This window comes from Protomyctophum bolini (genome assembly GCF_963924005.1).
Source record: "Protomyctophum bolini genome assembly, chromosome: 9".
In the NCBI taxonomy this organism is placed as follows: domain Eukaryota; kingdom Metazoa; phylum Chordata; class Actinopteri; order Myctophiformes; family Myctophidae; genus Protomyctophum; species Protomyctophum bolini.
In genome coordinates this window covers 22449902-22470285 of record NC_137870.1, presented here as the reverse complement: position 1 = coordinate 22470285, position 20384 = coordinate 22449902, and the positions used below count along the sequence as shown (strand labels likewise).

Here is a 20384-nt window from a genome sequence, read left to right as displayed (position 1 = left end):
AATCGTGGGATAAAAATTATAATATAAAGAAAATTAGTCACTTCACTCCTTTATTTTCCATCTTGAGCCTTAACAAAATGCATCTCAAAAGATCTGGCAGAGTTCGATAATAATGGACTGTGTATACTGTGTAAAGTAGTGGGAAACTGTCCTCTAACGACATGCTTCAAAGACATGAAAAGAAGAACAATATATGGAGTCTGGGTAGGGCCCCTGCGACAGGGCCCCTACCCAGACTCCATATATGGGGTCTGGACAGGGGCGAACAAAGGTGCACGTATAAACGGGTATTTCAGTTTTCTGAAATACAGTGTCAGTGGTTCTCAAACTATTTAATGTCAAGGACCCCCAAAGAATATATGTAATTGGCCGCCGACCCCCGTCTGAAAATATGTTGTTCCAGGCACCCCCCCCCCCCCCAGTTAAAAACGGTCGCCCTGAAAGAATATATATTCAAAGATTTGCACCACATTAGAATGGGTTAATTAGTGGGGCAAGATATCTTGGAGAGGACAAAAGAAAGGACTACTCTATTAGGTTAAGTTGAAATTAAAGTGACCTCAGGAAGGCTGTTCTGAACAGGTGGATTTTCAGGGCGCTGTTTTCAGGGAGTGGCCGTCGTCTTTGCCAGGTGCATGATACTAATGCTGCCTGGCCACCTCTGGAGACAGTTCTGGTCCCAAGTCGCAAAACGCTGGAAGATAAATAATGTGTTAAGACACTTTTCAGTGCATTGTTAGCAGAATTAACATGTCATAGGCCTAGTTCACAACACGTACCAAACAGCAATCAAGCAAATGTTTGGTCGCTTTTTCAGACAGACAGGCAGTAGAAACAAGATATTTACCGCTTTCTGCAGGTATTTCATGCGAACACAGTCGATGAACGTTGGCTGTCTTCCAACCGGCCCACACACACGACATGTAACCTCGAGCTGACAGACGGACAGACAGACGGACGGACGGACGGACAGACAGACAGACAGACAGACAGACAGACAGACAGACAGACAGACAGACAGACAGACAGACAGACAGACAGACAGACAGACAGACAGACAGACAGACAGACAGACAGACAGACAGACAGACAGACAGACAGACAGACAGACAGACCAGTATTAATGTTGTGAAAAGGAATACACATGTGTTTAAAGGACAACTCCACCCATTTAGTTGCATAATAGTGAATGTAAAGTGACCAACCCGTTTGAATGTACATTCAGGGCGATGTCTGTGCTGGGTCTGTTTGTTGCAAAAGGTGTTCTTTAAACGCACATCAATATTCACCCAGGACCCGGTCTGCAAGACAACAAGTCAACACAACTCCATTAAATGAAATTCAAGTAGATTCGTGCACATGTGTGTGTGCGTGTGTGCGTGCACATGTGTGCATGCGTGTGTGCACATGTGCGCGTGCGTGCACATGTGTGTGTGCGTGCGTGTGTCACGTCATCATCGACATCAACATACTAACGATATGTTTTAGTGTTCAGAGGATTAAAGGTAATGCTCCTGTGTATACATGCATGTAATCTGTGTATACATGTATGTAATCTGTGTATACACGTACTGTATGTAATCTGTGTATACATGTATGTAATCTGTGTATACATGTATGTAATCTGTGTATACATGTATGTAATCTGGCACCACTGCCGTATCAGGCACAATTTGCTGCGACGGTGCATAGCATACGCATCAAAAGTGGCGGGTTGGCTGGGACGTGCGTACGGCGCAAAGTAACCACAGTATACCGCTAATCAACTTACAAATTACATTATACATATATACATAGTATATGTATAACTAGCTCTCAATGATGACGTAAAAATATGTGCATTAAAGGACCCAATGCCAGAGTGTAATTGGTTTTCGATGGTGACGTAACGACGATATGTTTTAGTGTTCAGAGGATTAAAGGTAATGCTCCTGTGTATACACGTATGTAATCTGGCACCACTGCCGTATCAGGCACAATTTGCTGGGACGGTGCATACGCATCAAAAGTGGCAGTTTATAACGGTCGAAAGTACTTGCTCGCTCTGCTTGCGCACTAGTTGGCCATTTATGGCCTACTAGTGTGCAACAAGCAAGTATGCACTCGACAGAGTGCAGTTCTAGTTATAACTGTGTCTACTAACACAGTTTGATATGTGTCTTGTAATATGAATGATCAAAAACGAGAGACTGAAAAGTGCTAGACTCATTCAAATGGCTACATTTCAGGACTCGGGCAATCAATGAATACAGTTGCAACCACTATATTAATGGCAAGTATTTCATACAGCTTAAGTTAAAAAAATCTGAACTATCCCTTTAAAGTCCGGAATTAAAATTGTACTTGAGTAAAAGTACAAAAGGATTGGTATAGAAATGTACTTAAAGTACCAAAAGTATTGGTATAGAAATGTACGTAAAGTAGTAAACCGTAGAAAGTACTCACTATGCATAATGTCCCATTTCAAGTTTTCAAATGTTTAAACGTCTTTTTGAAAACAGCAGATCTACAAGATCACAATGTGTCGTGTCGCAACGCATTGTGAGCTTGTAGATCGGTTATTTTCAAATGGCGGAAAGGATATAGGGCTGCAGAGGGGAATTCATGTTTTGTAATAATAATCAAAATCTACAAAGTCACTAAAGTTTTCAAATACATATAAGTGGAGTAACTAGAAATTGGAAATACTCAAGTAAAGTACAAATACATCAAAGTTGTACTTATGTTTGTACTTAGTTACTTTAAATCACTGCCCTTCTATGGTCTGGCGTTTAGTTTTAATTGACCATGAGACTTTAGTCAACTAAATCTATGGTTGATTTAGTCGACTAAAATGTATCTTAGCAGGCGATGAAAAGTCTGATTTATTCTCAGCTGTGTGCTGAAAATAGCAGAGAGCAGTGACACCAGCACACAGCCAAACATAACATTTGTCTTTTAGTTCTGGATCTCCACTAGTTTTACATTTTTGACGAAATTGTCAGTATAGTCATATTTATATTCATGATAGCGTTAGTTTTTAACCCATTTAGACCTGAGGATGATTCTACAAATGTCTTCTAAATCATGACAGTTTACTAAAAAAAGAAACTATGTTTATATGACTCAGTGGTTCTCAAACTATTTCATGCCAAGGCCAGAATTATATATATGTATTTGGCCGCAGAACACAATCTCAAATTATGTTGTTCCAGCTGGGACCGCCCAGAAGCAAAGATTTGAGTTGTCGAAATCGACACTCACCACTTTAGAAGCATCACCCATCTTGTAGAAGTTGAGATGTCCGTTTGATGAGAGCTCTTGGTTGGCTCTAACCAGAGCTGTGTCCACGTAGCTCTTCAGGCCAGCTGCTGACAGCTGATTGTAGTCCGTCTGTGCTGCCACCTGCAGGCAGGACGCCACGCTCAGGAATAACACCAGCATCATCTTCTACAGGAGAAGATAGTTATTATTATTATTATTATTATTATTCTGCAGCGTGGACGCTGAACAGGAGAAGATAACATCAAGGACCCCCAACTTGACACTTATCAGACCCCCGTTTGAAGAGTGCCAATTAAGGACCCCCTCCATAAGAGAAGATTCTCATGGCGAAACCGGACCCCCAGTTTGACATGCATTAGTCTACGGACCCCCATTTAATGTCATTTCTATCTATGGGAACCCCAATTTATATTGTGAAATCAATATTAATTTAAGTCTGAGAGTGTACAAATAGAACCGTTAGGGTGCATTTGGAGTTACAGACGTAAGGGTCCACCTTGGGTTACCATAAGGGTCCATTTGGTTCCAAACTATCATTTAGCTGGGGATCCCCTGGAACTGCTGGACCCCTGGGGGTCCCATGGACCCCAATTTGGAAACCATTGGTTTAGGACTAATGACCAACTGAAACTGTATTGTCCGTTTTCAAAACAAACAAAAATACTAAATACATTGTCCTTCAGCAATGTATAATTTCTTTAGTTTTTCTTAAAAAAATAAATCGCAATATAAACTAAAATAAAACAGCCGTTGAAACTAAATTAAAACAGGCAAACTCGCTGCAAAAACTTGTTAAAAGTCAAAAGCAATGGAAAATAAAAAAACAAATGAAAGATTTAAAAAAAATACCTTTAGCTTCAGAGGGAGGAAATGTGGTGCCGTCTAGTTGAGCAGAATGTGGTGGCGTCTAGTTGAGCAGAAAGTGGTGCTGTCTACAGTCTGGTTGAGCAGAATGTGGTGCCGTCTAGTTGAGCAGAATGTGGTGCCGTCTAGTTGAGCAGAAAGTGGTGCCGTCTACAGTCTGGTTGAGCAGAAAGTGGTGCCGTCTAGTTGAGCAGAATGTGGTGCTGTCTACAGTCTGGTTGAGTTTGTAGAGAAAGTTCTGCTTCGCAAGACTGTCGGTCCGGTTATAACTGAACTGACCCTATAGCTGTGCACCCGATTCGACTGTTAACAATAGACAGTAGCAGTGATCACTTAGGATCAGTACGACTGTTTGACGAGTATGGGCATGCTCTGTGACTGAGAAAATACCTACTGGGAGCTGTGACCACTCCCCGCACGCACGCGCGCGTGCACGTGTGCACACACACACACACACACACACACACACTGACACACACTGCTGCGCCTGGTTTTCACTTTCACTTTCACAGTTCCAAGCCATCTGGCCTGTAGAGGTTCTTCGGTTAAAGTTCAAAGTTCTTTATTATTAGCGTCCCCGGGGGGGAAATTATAGGTTTACAGCAGATTATAGAGGTTTGAAACGTATAAACAAAACATGTGGACATAAACATATGGACATAAACAAAACATATGGACATAAACATATGGACATAAACAAAACATATGGACATGAACATCAAACCAAAACTCTTTGCTGTTGGTCGCTGCGTGCGCCCTGACTTCCTTGCATCTCCAATAGAAAGCTTGGGGACCAAGACCAACGCAGCCTGCCTTCTATCGTCCACAACTGATTGGTGACTTATAGCTCAAAGCTCAAAGCAACTGTTGTCTATTTTGCTGTCGTTAACTTATCCTCCATCCATCCATTGCAGAAAACGTCAAAGGTGCTTCAAATGCCAGTTTGTGCATGCCTGGGCTACACAGTTCCATCATTTTCCCTTCATAATGTTTGCAGCTGTGTTCTTTCCAAACACACCACTTTCCTCCAGAATGCCCTACAGCCAAGAATTTGCAAGATGCTGACCAATAACACTTAAAGGAGAATTCCATACTAAAAGGCTTTCTTACCTTTCTTTGTAGTTGTTACGTCCCCACCAAAGAGGTCCAGGTGTTATTTTGTGCAAAAGCTCCTTATTGGCTATTTCCCCTACCATAAGCCCTAAATGAATTGCATTGAATTTAATGGGGCTATGGGGTGTTGTGCTAATTCGCTTATTTCCATCGCTCAAAATTATAATTTCTTTGTATATATCCTCTCTTCATAATGTAAATAATATCCCAAGCGGCACACTTTACTACTTCTTTCGATGGAAATAAGCGAACTAGCATAACACCCTGCATAGCCCCATTCAATTCCCATTCAATGCAATGCAATTCATTGAGGGCTTATGGTAGGGAAAATAGCCAATAAGGAGTTTTTGCACAAAAAAACACCTGGACCTGGACACTACAAAGAAAGGTAAGAAAGATAAGAAAGCATTCTAGCATGGAATTCTCCTTTAAGATCTGTACAAGAAGAAAGCCACCAAAGGGAATAACCATAATTGTCAAACTCTTGCTGGCGGTGCCACTGAAGCATCTTTGCTTTACATTTTGGCCCAATGTGGTCATTTTGATCTGGTCCTTTGATTCAGGACAGGTGTGACTACACACAGAATCAGCCATACAATCAATTAAATTCAAAGGGCTTTATTGGCATGAGAAAACATACGTTTACATTGCCAAAGCAGAAAGAACAATACAGCCTATAACCCACCGTTTTTTTCATTTTTCATTTTTTTCAAATCCTCAAAAATGATGAAAAACGGCGTGCCATAGTATGCCGTACGATATGGGCTATAGCCCACGGTCCAAAATGATGAGAAACGAGGCTAACTTTTTTTTTCAAAATTTCAAAAAACATGGGCTATAACCCACCGTTTTTTTCATTTTTCATTTTTTTCAAATCCTCAAAAATGATGAAAAACGGCGTGCCATAGTATGCCGTACGATATGGGCTATAGCCCACGGTCCAAAATGATGAGAAACGAGGCTAACTTTTTTTTTCAAAATTTCAAAAAACATGGGCTATAACCCACCGTTTTTTTCATTTTTTTCAAATCCTCAAAAATGATGAAAAACGGCGTGCCATAGTATGCCGTACGATATGGGCTATAGCCCACGGTCCAAAATGATGAGAAACGAGGCTAACTTTTTTTTTCAAAATTTCAAAAAACATGGGCTATAACCCACCGTTTTTTTCATTTTTCATTTTTTTCAAATCCTCAAAAATGATGAAAAACGGCGTGCCATAGTATGCCGTACGATATGGGCTATAGCCCACGGTCCAAAATGATGAGAAACGAGGCTAACTTTTTTTTTCAAAATTTCAAAAAACATGGGCTATAACCCACCGTTTTTTTCATTTTTCATTTTTTTCAAATCCTCAAAAATGATGAAAAACGGCGTGCCATAGTATGCCGTACGATATGGGCTATAGCCCACGGTCCAAAATTATGAGAAACGAGGCTAACTTTTTTTTCCAAAATTTCAAAAAACATGGGCTATAACCCACCGTTTTTTTCATTTTTCATTTTTTTCAAATCCTCAAAAATGATGAAAAACGGCGTGCCATAGTATGCCGTACGATATGGGCTATAGCCCACGGTCCAAAATGATGAGAAACGAGGCTAACTTTTTTTTTCAAAATTTCAAAAAACATGGGCTATAACCCACCGTTTTTTTCATTTTTCATTTTTTTCAAATCCTCAAAAATGATGAAAAACGGCGTGCCATAGTATGCCGTACGATATGGGCTATTGCCCACGGTCCAAAATGATGAGAAACGAGGCTAACTTTTTTTTTCAAAATTTCAAAAAACATGGGCTATAACCCACCGTTTTTTTCATTTTTCATTTTTTTCAAATCCTCAAAAATGATGAAAAACGGCGTGCCATAGTATGCCGTACGATATGGGCTATAGCCCACGGTCCAAAATGATGAGAAACGAGGCTAACTTTTTTTTTTTCAAAATTTCAAAAAACATGGGCTATAACCCACCGTTTTTTTCATTTTTCATTTTTTTCAAATCCTCAAAAATGATGAAAAACGGCGTGCCATAGTATGCCGTACGATATGGGCTATAGCCCACGGTCCAAAATGATGAGAAACGAGGCTAACTTTTTTTTCCAAAATTTCAAAAAACATGGGCTATAACCCACCGTTTTTTTCATTTTTCATTTTTTTCAAATCCTCAAAAATGATGAAAAACGGCGTGCCATAGTATGCCGTACGATATGGGCTATAGCCCACGGTCCAAAATGATGAGAAACGAGGCTAACTTTTTTTTTTCAAATTTTCAAAAAACATGGGCTATAACCCACCGTTTTTTTCATTTTTCATTTTTTTCAAATCCTCAAAAATGATGAAAAACGGCGTGCCATAGTATGCCGTACGATATGGGCTATAGCCCACGGTCCAAAATGATGAGAAACGAGGCTAACTTTTTTTTTCAAAATTTCAAAAAACATGGGCTATAACCCACCGTTTTTTTCATTTTTCATTTTTTTCAAATCCTCAAAAATGATGAAAAACGGCGTGCTATAGTATGCCGTACGATATGGGCTATAGCCCACGGTCCAAAATGATGAGAAACGAGGCTAACTTTTTTTTTCAAAATTTCAAAAAACATGGGCTATAACCCACCGTTTTTTTCATTTTTCATTTTTTTCAAATCCTCAAAAATGATGAAAAACGGCGTGCCATAGTATGCCGTACGATATGGGCTATAGCCCACGGTCCAAAATGATGAGAAACGAGGCTAACTTTTTTTTTCAAAATTTCAAAAAACATGGGCTATAACCCATCGTTTTTTTCATTTTTTTCAAATCCTCAAAAATGATGAAAAACGGCGTGCCATAGTATGCCGTACGATATGGGCTATAGCCCACGGTCCAAAATGATGAGAAACGAGGCTAACTTTTATTTTCAAAATTTCAAAAAACATGGGCTATAACCCACCGTTTTTTTCATTTTTCATTTTTTTCAAATCCTCAAAAATGATGAAAAACGGCGTGCCATAGTATGCCGTACGATATGGGCTATAGCCCACGGTCCAAAATGATGAGAAACGAGGCTAACTTTTTTTTTCAAAATTTCAAAAAACATGGGTTATAACCCTCCGTTTTTTTCATTTTTCATTTTTTTCAAATCCTCAAAAATGATGAAAAACGGCGTGCCATAGTATGCCGTACGATATGGGCTATAGCCCACGGTCCAAAATGATGAGAAACGAGGCTAACTATTTTTTTCCAAAATTTCAAAAAACATGGGCTATAACCCACCGTTTTTTTCATTTTTAATTTTTTTCAAATCCTCAAAAATGATGAAAAACGGCGTGCCATAGTATGCCGTACGATATGGGCTATAGCCCACGGTCCAAAATGATGAGAAACGAGGCTAACTTTTTTTTTCAAAATTTCAAAAAACATGGGCTATAACCCACCGTTTTTTTCATTTTTCATTTTTTTCAAATCCTCAAAAATGATGAAAATCGGCGTGCCATAGTATGCCGTACGATATGGGCTATAGCCCACGGTCCAAAATGATGAGAAACGAGGCTAACTTTTTTTTTCAAAATTTCAAAAAACATGGGCTATAACCCACCGTTTTTTTCATTTTTCATTTTTTTCAAATCCTCAAAAATAATGAAAAACGGCGTGCCATAGTATGCCGTACGATATGGGCTATAGCCCACGGTCCAAAATGATGAGAAACGAGGCTAACTTTTTTTTTCAAAATTTCAAAAAACATGGGCTATAACCCACCGTTTTTTTCATTTTTCATTTTTTTCAAATCCTCAAAAATGATGAAAAACGGCGTGCCATAGTATGCCGTACGATATGGGCTATAGCCCACGGTCCAAAATGATGAGAAACGAGGCTAACTTTTTTTTCCAAAATTTCAAAAAACATGGGCTATAACCCACCGTTTTTTTCATTTTTCATTTTTTTCAAATCCTCAAAAATGATGAAAATCGGCGTGCCATAGTATGCCGTACGATATGGGCTATAGCCCACGGTCCAAAATGATGAGAAACGAGGCTAACTTTTTTTTCCAAAATTTCAAAAAACATGGGCTATAACCCACCGTTTTTTTCATTTTTCATTTTTTTCAAATCCTCAAAAATGATGAAAAACGGCGTGCCATAGTATGCCGTACGATATGGGCTATAGCCCACGGTCCAAAATGATGAGAAACGAGGCTAACTATTTTTTTCCAAAATTTCAAAAAACATGGGCTATAACCCACCGTTTTTTTCATTTTTAATTTTTTTCAAATCCTCAAAAATGATGAAAAACGGCGTGCCATAGTATGCCGTACGATATGGGCTATAGCCCACGGTCCAAAATGATGAGAAACGAGGCTAACTTTTTTTTTCAAAATTTCAAAAAACATGGGCTATAACCCACCGTTTTTTTCATTTTTCATTTTTTTCAAATCCTCAAAAATGATGAAAATCGGCGTGCCATAGTATGCCGTACGATATGGGCTATAGCCCACGGTCCAAAATGATGAGAAACGAGGCTAACTTTTTTTTTCAAAATTTCAAAAAACATGGGCTATAACCCACCGTTTTTTTCATTTTTCATTTTTTTCAAATCCTCAAAAATAATGAAAAACGGCGTGCCATAGTATGCCGTACGATATGGGCTATAGCCCACGGTCCAAAATGATGAGAAACGAGGCTAACTTTTTTTTTCAAAATTTCAAAAAACATGGGCTATAACCCACCGTTTTTTTCATTTTTCATTTTTTTCAAATCCTCAAAAATGATGAAAAACGGCGTGCCATAGTATGCCGTACGATATGGGCTATAGCCCACGGTCCAAAATGATGAGAAACGAGGCTAACTTTTTTTTCCAAAATTTCAAAAAACATGGGCTATAACCCACCGTTTTTTTCATTTTTCATTTTTTTCAAATCCTCAAAAATGATGAAAATCGGCGTGCCATAGTATGCCGTACGATATGGGCTATAGCCCACGGTCCAAAATGATGAGAAACGAGGCTAACTTTTTTTTCCAAAATTTCAAAAAACATGGGCTATAACCCACCGTTTTTTTCATTTTTCATTTTTTTCAAATCCTCAAAAATAATGAAAAACGGCGTGCAAGAAGTATGCCGTACGATATGGGCTATAGCCCACGGTCCAAAATGATGAGAAACGAGGCTAACTTTTTTTTTCAAAATTTCAAAAAACATGGGCTATAACCCACCGTTTTTTTCATTTTTCATTTTTTTTTTTTTAAATCCTCAGAAATGATGAAAAACGGCGTGCCATAGTATGCCGTACGATATGGGCTATAGCCCACGGTCCAAAATGATGAGAAACGAGGCTAACTTTTTTTTTCAAATTTTCAAAAAACATGGGCTATAACCCACCGTTTTTTTCATTTTTCATTTTTTTTAAATCCTCAAAAATGATGAAAAACGGCGTGCCATAGTATGCCGTACGATATGGGCTATAGCCCACGGTCCAAAATGATGAGAAACGAGGCTAACTTTTTTTTTCAAAATTTCAAAAAACATGGGCTATAACCCACCGTTTTTTTCATTTTTCATTTTTTTCAAATCCTCAAAAATGATGAAAAACGGCGTGCCATAGTATGCCGTACGATATGGGCTAAAGCCCATGGTCCAAAATGATGAGAAACGAGGCTAATTTTTTTTTCAAAATTTCAAAAAACATGGGCTATAACCCACCGTTTTTTTCATTTTTCATTTTTTTCAAATCCTCAAAAATGATGAACAACGGCGTGCCATAGTATGCCGTACGATATGGGCTATAGCCCACGGTCCAAAATGATGAGAAACGAGGCTAACTTCTTTTTCCAAAATTTCAAAAAACATGGGCTATAACCCACCGTTTTTTTCATTTTTCATTTTTTTCAAATCCTCAAAAATGATGAAAAACGGCGTGCCATAGTATGCCGTACGATATGGGCTATAGCCCACGGTCCAAAATGATGAGAAACGAGGCTAACTTTTTTTTTCAAAATTTCAAAAAACATGGGCTATAACCCACCGTTTTCTTCATTTTTCATTTTTTTCAAATCCTCAAAAATGATGAAAAACGGCGTGCCATAGTATGCCGTACGATATGGGCTATAGCCCACGGTCCAAAATGATGAGAAACGAGGCTAACTTTTTTTCCCAAAATTTCAAAAAACATGGGCTATAACCCACCGTTTTTTTCATTTTTCATTTTTTTCAAATCCTCAAAAATGATGAAAAACGGCGTGCCATAGTATGCCGTACGATATGGGCTATAGCCCACGGTCCAAAATGATGAGAAAGGAGGCTAACTTTTTTTTTCAAAATTTCAAAAAACATGGGCTATAACCCACCGTTTTCTTCATTTTTCATTTTTTTCAAATCCTCAAAAATGATGAAAAACGGCGTGCCATAGTATGCCGTACGATATGGGCTATAGCCCACGGTCCAAAATGATGAGAAACGAGGCTAACTTTTTTTTTCAAAATTTCAAAAAACATGGGCTATAACCCACCGTTTTTTTCATTTTTCATTTTTTTCAAATCCTCAAAAATGATGAAAAACGGCGTGCCATAGTATGCCGTACGATATGGGCTATAGCCCACGGTCCAAAATGATGAGAAACGAGGCTAACTTCTTTTTCCAAAATTTCAAAAAACATGGGCTATAACCCACCGTTTTTTTCATTTTTCATTTTTTTCAAATCCTCAAAAATGATGAAAAACGGCGTGCCATAGTATGCCGTACGATATGGGCTATAGCCCACGGTCCAAAATGATGAGAAACGAGGCTAACTTTTTTTTTCAAATTTTCAAAAAACATGGGCTATAACCCACCGTTTTTTTCATTTTTCATTTTTTTTAAATCCTCAAAAATGATGAAAAACGGCGTGCCATAGTATGCCGTACGATATGGGCTATAGCCCACGGTCCAAAATGATGAGAAACGAGGCTAACTTTTTTTTTCAAAATTTCAAAAAACATGGGCTATAACCCACCGTTTTTTTCATTTTTCATTTTTTTCAAATCCTCAAAAATGATGAAAAACGGCGTGCCATAGTATGCCGTACGATATGGGCTAAAGCCCATGGTCCAAAATGATGAGAAACGAGGCAATTTTTTTTTTCAAAATTTCAAAAAACATGGGCTATAACCCACCGTTTTTTTCATTTTTCATTTTTTTCAAATCCTCAAAAATGATGAAAAACGGCGTGCCATAGTATGCCGTACGATATGGGCTATAGCCCACGGTCCAAAATGATGAGAAACGAGGCTAACTTCTTTTTCCAAAATTTCAAAAAACATGGGCTATAACCCACCGTTTTTTTCATTTTTCATTTTTTTCAAATCCTCAAAAATGATGAAAAACGGCGTGCCATAGTATGCCGTACGATATGGGCTATAGCCCACGGTCCAAAATGATGAGAAACGAGGCTAACTTTTTTTTTCAAAATTTCAAAAAACATGGGCTATAACCCACCGTTTTCTTCATTTTTCATTTTTTTCAAATCCTCAAAAATGATGAAAAACGGCGTGCCATAGTATGCCGTACGATATGGGCTATAGCCCACGGTCCAAAATGATGAGAAACGAGGCTAACTTTTTTTCCCAAAATTTCAAAAAACATGGGCTATAACCCACCGTTTTTTTCATTTTTCATTTTTTTCAAATCCTCAAAAATGATGAAAAACGGCGTGCCATAGTATGCCGTACGATATGGGCTATAGCCCACGGTCCAAAATGATGAGAAAGGAGGCTAACTTTTTTTTTCAAAATTTCAAAAAACATGGGCTATAACCCACCGTTTTCTTCATTTTTCATTTTTTTCAAATCCTCAAAAATGATGAAAAACGGCGTGCCATAGTATGCCGTACGATATGGGCTATAGCCCACGGTCCAAAATGATGAGAAACGAGGCTAACTTTTTTTTTCAAAATTTCAAAAAACATGGGCTATAACCCACCGTTTTTTTCATTTTTCATTTTTTTCAAATCCTCAAAAATGATGAAAAACGGCGTGCCATAGTATGCCGTACGATATGGGCTAAAGCCCATGGTCCAAAATGATGAGAAACGAGGCTAATTTTTTTTTCAAAATTTCAAAAAACATGGGCTATAACCCACCGTTTTTTTCATTTTTCATTTTTTTCAAATCCTCAAAAATGATGAAAAACGGCGTGCCATAGTATGCCGTACGATATGGGCTATAGCCCACGGTCCAAAATGATGAGAAACGAGGCTAACTTCTTTTTCCAAAATTTCAAAAAACATGGGCTATAACCCACCGTTTTTTTCATTTTTCATTTTTTTCAAATCCTCAAAAATGATGAAAAACGGCGTGCCATAGTATGCCGTACGATATGGGCTATAGCCCACGGTCCAAAATGATGAGAAACGAGGCTAACTTTTTTTTTCAAAATTTCAAAAAACATGGGCTATAACCCACCGTTTTCTTCATTTTTCATTTTTTTCAAATCCTCAAAAATGATGAAAAACGGCGTGCCATAGTATGCCGTACGATATGGGCTATAGCCCACGGTCCAAAATGATGAGAAACGAGGCTAACTTTTTTTCCCAAAATTTCAAAAAACATGGGCTATAACCCACCGTTTTTTTCATTTTTCATTTTTTTCAAATCCTCAAAAATGATGAAAAACGGCGTGCCATAGTATGCCGTACGATATGGGCTATAGCCCACGGTCCAAAATGATGAGAAAGGAGGCTAACTTTTTTTTTCAAAATTTCAAAAAACATGGGCTATAACCCACCGTTTTCTTCATTTTTCATTTTTTTCAAATCCTCAAAAATGATGAAAAACGGCGTGCCATAGTATGCCGTACGATATGGGCTATAGCCCACGGTCCAAAATGATGAGAAACGAGGCTAACTTTTTTTTTCAAAATTTCAAAAAACATGGGCTATAACCCACCGTTTTTTTCATTTTTCATTTTTTTTAAATCCTCAGAAATGATGAAAAACGGCGTGCCATAGTATGCCGTACGATATGGGCTATAGCCCACGGTCCAAAATGATGAGAAACGAGGCTAATTTTTTTTTCAAAATTTCAAAAAACATGGGCTATAACCCACCGTTTTTTTCATTTTTCATTTTTTTTAAATCCTCAAAAATGATGAAAAACGGCGTGCCATAGTATGCCGTACGATATGGGCTATAGCCCACGGTCCAAAATGATGAGAAACGAGGCTAACTTTTTTTTTCAAAATTTCAAAAAACATGGGCTATAACCCACCGTTTTTTTCATTTTTCATTTTTTTCAAATCCTCAAAAATGATGAAAAACGGCGTGCCATAGTATGCCGTACGATATGGGCTATAGCCCATGGTCCAAAATGATGAGAAACGAGGCAATTTTTTTTTCCAAAATTTCAAAAAACATGGGCTATAACCCACCGTTTTTTTCATTTTTCATTTTTTTCAAATCCTCAAAAATGATGAAAAACGGCGTGCCATAGTATGCCGTACGATATGGGATATAGCCCACGGTCCAAAATGATGAGAAACGAGGCTAACTTTTTTTTTCAAAATTTCAAAAAACATGGGCTATAACCCACCGTTTTTTTCATTTTTCATTTTTTTCAAATCCTCAAAAATGATGAAAAACGGCGTGCCATAGTATGCCGTACGATATGGGCTATAGCCCACGGTCCAAAATGATGAGAAACGAGGCTAACTTTTTTTTCCAAAATTTCAAAAAACATGGGCTATAACCCACCGTTTTTTTCATTTTTCATTTTTTTCAAATCCTCAAAAATGATGAAAAACGGCGTGCCATAGTATGCCGTACGATATGGGCTATAGCCCACGGTCCAAAATGATGAGAAACGAGGCTAACTTTTTTTTTCAAAATTTCAAAAAACATGGGCTATAACCCACCGTTTTTTTCATTTTTCATTTTTTTCAAATCCTCAAAAATGATGAAAAACGGCGTGCCATAGTATGCCGTACGATATGGGCTATAGCCCACGGCCCAAAATGATGAGAAACGAGGCTAACTTTTTTTTTCAAAATTTCAAAAAACATGGGCTATAACCCACCGTTTTCTTCATTTTTCATTTTTTTCAAATCCTCAAAAATGATGAAAAACGGCGTGCCATAGTATGCCGTACGATATGGGCTATAGCCCACGGTCCAAAATGATGAGAAACGAGGCTAACTTTTTTTTTCAAAATTTCAAAAAACATGGGATATAACCCACCGTTTTTTTCATTTTTCATTTTTTTTAAATCCTCAAAAATGATGAAAAACGGCGTGCCATAGTATGCCGTACGATATGGGCTATAGCCCACGGTCCAAAATGATGAGAAACGAGGCTAACTTTCTTTTTCAAAATTTCAAAAAACATGGGCTATAACCCACCGTTTTCTTCATTTTTCATTTTTTTCAAATCCTCAAAAATGATGAAAAACGGCGTGCCATAGTATGCCGTACGATATGGGCTATAGCCCACGGTCCAAAATGATGAGAAACGAGGCTAACTTTTTTTTTCAAATTTTCAAAAAACATGGGCTATAACCCACCGTTTTTTTCATTTTTCATTTTTTTTAAATCCTCAAAAATGATGAAAAACGGCGTGCCATAGTATGCCGTACGATATGGGCTATAGCCCACGGTCCAAAATGATGAGAAACGAGGCTAACTTTTTTTTTCAAAATTTCAAAAAACATGGGCTATAACCCACCGTTTTTTTCATTTTTCATTTTTTTCAAATCCTCAAAAATGATGAAAAACGGCGTGCCATAGTATGCCGTACGATATGGGCTAAAGCCCATGGTCCAAAATGATGAGAAACGAGGCTAATTTTTTTTTTCAAAATTTCAAAAAACATGGGCTATAACCCACCGTTTTTTTTCATTTTTCATTTTTTTCAAATCCTCAAAAATGATGAAAAACGGCGTGCCATAGTATGCCGTACGATATGGGCTATAGCCCACGGTCCAAAATGATGAGAAACGAGGCTAACTTTTTTTTTCAAAATTTCAAAAAACATGGGCTATAACCCACCGTTTTTTTCATTTTTCATTTTTTTCAAATCCTCAAAAATGATGAAAAACGGCGTGCCATAGTATGCCGTACGATATGGGCTATAGCCCACGGTCCAAAATGATGAGAAACGAGGCTAACTTTTTTTTCCAAAATTTCAAAAAACATGGGCTATAACCCACCGTTTTTTTCATTTTTCATTTTTTTCAAATCCTCAAAAATGATGAAAAACGGCGTGCCATAGTATGCCGTACGATATGGGCTATAGCCCACGGTCCAAAATGATGAGAAACGAGGCTAACTTTTTTTTTCAAAATTTCAAAAAACATGGGCTATAACCCACCGTTTTTTTAATTTTTAATTTTTTTCAAATCCTCAAAAATGATGAAAAACGGCGTGCCATAGTATGCCGTACGATATGGGCTATAGCCCACGGCCCAAAATGATGAGAAACGAGGCTAACTTTTTTTTTCAAAATTTCAAAAAACATGGGCTATAACCCACCGTTTTCTTCATTTTTCATTTTTTTCAAATCCTCAAAAATGATGAAAAACGGCGTGCCATAGTATGCCGTACGATATGGGCTATAGCCCACGGTCCAAAATGATGAGAAACGAGGCTAACTTTTTTTTTCAAAATTTCAAAAAACATGGGATATAACCCACCGTTTTTTTCATTTTTCATTTTTTTTAAATCCTCAAAAATGATGAAAAACGGCGTGCCATAGTATGCCGTACGATATGGGCTATAGCCCACGGTCCAAAATGATGAGAAACGAGGCTAACTTTCTTTTTCAAAATTTCAAAAAACATGGGCTATAACCCACCGTTTTCTTCATTTTTCATTTTTTTCAAATCCTCAAAAATGATGAAAAACGGCGTGCCATAGTATGCCGTACGATATGGGCTATAGCCCACGGTCCAAAATGATGAGAAACGAGGCTAACTTTTTTTTTCAAAATTTCAAAAAACATGGGCTATAACCCACCGTTTTTTTCATTTTTCATTTTTTTCAAATCCTCAAAAATGATGAAAAACGGCGTGCCATAGTATGCCGTACGATATGGGCTATAGCCCACGGTCCAAAATGATGAGAAAGGAGGCTAACTTTTTTTTTCAAAATTTCAAAAAACATGGGCTATAACCCACCGTTTTCTTCATTTTTCATTTTTTTCAAATCCTCAAAAATGATGAAAAACGGCGTGCCATAGTATGCCGTACGATATGGGCTATAGCCCACGGTCCAAAATGATGAGAAACGAGGCTAACTTTTTTTTTCAAAATTTCAAAAAACATGGGCTATAACCCACCGTTTTTTTCATTTTTCATTTTTTTTAAATCCTCAGAAATGATGAAAAACGGCGTGCCATAGTATGCCGTACGATATGGGCTATAGCCCACGGTCCAAAATGATGAGAAACGAGGCTAACTTTTTTTTTCAAAATTTCAAAAAACATGGGCTATAACCCACCGTTTTTTTCATTTTTCATTTTTTTTAAATCCTCAAAAATGATGAAAAACGGCGTGCCATAGTATGCCGTACGATATGGGCTATAGCCCACGGTCCAAAATGATGAGAAACGAGGCTAACTTTTTTTTTCAAATTTTCAAAAAACATGGGCTATAACCCACCGTTTTTTTCATTTTTCATTTTTTTCAAATCCTCAAAAATGATGAAAAACGGCGTGCCATAGTATGCCGTACGATATGGGCTATAGCCCATGGTCCAAAATGATGAGAAACGAGGCTAATTTTTTTTTCAAAATTTCAAAAAACATGGGCTATAACCCACCGTTTTTTTTCATTTTTCATTTTTTTCAAATCCTCAAAAATGATGAAAAACGGCGTGCCATAGTATGCCGTACGATATGGGCTATAGCCCACGGTCCAAAATGATGAGAAACGAGGCTAACTTTTTTTTTTCAAAATTTCAAAAAACATGGGCTATAACCCACCGTTTTTTTCATTTTTCATTTTTTTCAAATCCTCAAAAATGATGAAAAACGGCGTGCCATAGTATGCCGTACGATATGGGCTATAGCCCACGGTCCAAAATGATGAGAAACGAGGCTAACTTTTTTTTCCAAAATTTCAAAAAACATGGGCTATAACCCACCGTTTTTTTCATTTTTCATTTTTTTCAAATCCTCAAAAATGATGAAAAACGGCGTGCCATAGTATGCCGTACGATATGGGCTATAGCCCACGGTCCAAAATGATGAGAAACGAGGCTAACTTTTTTTTTCAAAATTTCAAAAAACATGGGCTATAACCCACCGTTTTTTTCATTTTTCATTTTTTTCAAATCCTCAAAAATGATGAAAAACGGCGTGCCATAGTATGCCGTACGATATGGGCTATAGCCCACGGCCCAAAATGATGAGAAACGAGGCTAACTTTTTTTTTCAAAATTTCAAAAAACATGGGCTATAACCCACCGTTTTCTTCATTTTTCATTTTTTTCAAATCCTCAAAAATGATGAAAAACGGCGTGCCATAGTATGCCGTACGATATGGGCTATAGCCCACGGTCCAAAATGATGAGAAACGAGGCTAACTTTTTTTTTCAAAATTTCAAAAAACATGGGATATAACCCACCGTTTTTTTCATTTTTCATTTTTTTTAAATCCTCAAAAATGATGAAAAACGGCGTGCCATAGTATGCCGTACGATATGGGCTATAGCCCACGGTCCAAAATGATGAGAAACGAGGCTAACTTTCTTTTTCAAAATTTCAAAAAACATGGGCTATAACCCACCGTTTTCTTCATTTTTCATTTTTTTCAAATCCTCAAAAATGATGAAAAACGGCGTGCCATAGTATGCCGTACGATATGGGCTATAGCCCACGGTCCAAAATGATGAGAAACGAGGCTAACTTTTTTTTTCAAAATTTCAAAAAACATGGGCTATAACCCACCGTTTTTTTCATTTTTCATTTTTTTTAAATCCTCAGAAATTATGAAAAACGGCGTGCCATAGTATGCCGTACGATATGGGCTATAGCCCACAGTCCAAAATGATGAGAAACGAGGCTAACTTTTTTTTTCAAAATTTCAAAAAACATGGGCTATAACCCACCGTTTTTTTCATTTTTCATTTTTTTTAAATCCTCAAAAATGATGAAAAACGGCGTGCCATAGTATGCCGTACGATATGGGCTATAGCCCACGGTCCAAAATGATGAGAAACGAGGCTAACTTTCTTTTTCAAAATTTCAAAAAACATGGGCTATAACCCACCGTTTTCTTCATTTTTCATTTTTTTCAAATCCTCAAAAATGATGAAAAACGGCGTGCCATAGTATGCCGTACGATATGGGCTATAGCCCACGGTCCAAAATGATGAGAAACGAGGCTAACTTTTTTTTTCAAAATTTCAAAAAACATGGGCTATAACCCACCGTTTTTTTCATTTTTCATTTTTTTTAAATCCTCAGAAATTATGAAAAACGGCGTGCCATAGTATGCCGTACGATATGGGCTATAGCCCACAGTCCAAAATGATGAGAAACGAGGCTAACTTTTTTTTTCAAAATTTCAAAAAACATGGGCTATAACCCACCGTTTTTTTCATTTTTCATTTTTTTTAAATCCTCAAAAATGATGAAAAACGGCGTGCCATAGTATGCCGTACGATATGGGCTATAGCCCACGGTCCAAAATGATGAGAAACGAGGCTAACTTTTTTTTTCAAAATTTCAAAAAACATGGGCTATAACCCACCGTTTTTTTCATTTTTAATTTTTTTCAAATCCTCAAAAATGATGAAAAACGGCGTGCCATAGTATGCCGTACGATATGGGCTAAAGCCCATGGTCCAAAATGATGAGAAACGAGGCTAATTTTTTTTTCAAAATTTCAAAAAACATGGGCTATAACCCACCGTTTTTTTCATTTTTCATTTTTTTCAAATCCTCAAAAATGATGAAAAACGGCGTGCCATAGTATGCCGTACGATATGGGCTATAGCCCACGGTCCAAAATGATGAGAAACGAGGCTAACTTTTTTTTTCAAAATTTCAAAAAACATGGGCTATAACCCACCGTTTTTTTCAATTTTCATTTTTTTCAAATCCTCAAAAATGATGAAAAACGGCGTGCCATAGTATGCCGTACGATATGGGCTATAGCCCACGGTCAAAAATGATGAGAAACAAGGCTAACTTTTTTTTCCAAAATT

The 20384-nt window shown here is 37.6% G+C and overlaps 1 protein-coding gene across 1 annotated transcript; it reads right to left on the bottom strand.

The window, feature by feature from the left end:
* Positions 1 to 33: 33 nt before the first annotated feature.
* On the bottom strand, positions 34 to 4254 carry LOC308321010 (cystatin-like protein). The gene is made up of 5 exons (XM_080771777.1): positions 4114 to 4254; positions 3244 to 3429; positions 1206 to 1301; positions 848 to 934; positions 34 to 694 (listed from the first exon to the last, which is right to left on the bottom strand). The coding sequence occupies exons 2-5, from the start codon at positions 3424 to 3426 to the stop codon at positions 605 to 607; spliced, it is 456 nt and encodes a 151-aa protein (XP_080627903.1). The 5' UTR covers positions 3427 to 3429; positions 4114 to 4254; the 3' UTR covers positions 34 to 604.
* Between the last annotated feature and the right edge of the window lie 16130 nt (positions 4255 to 20384).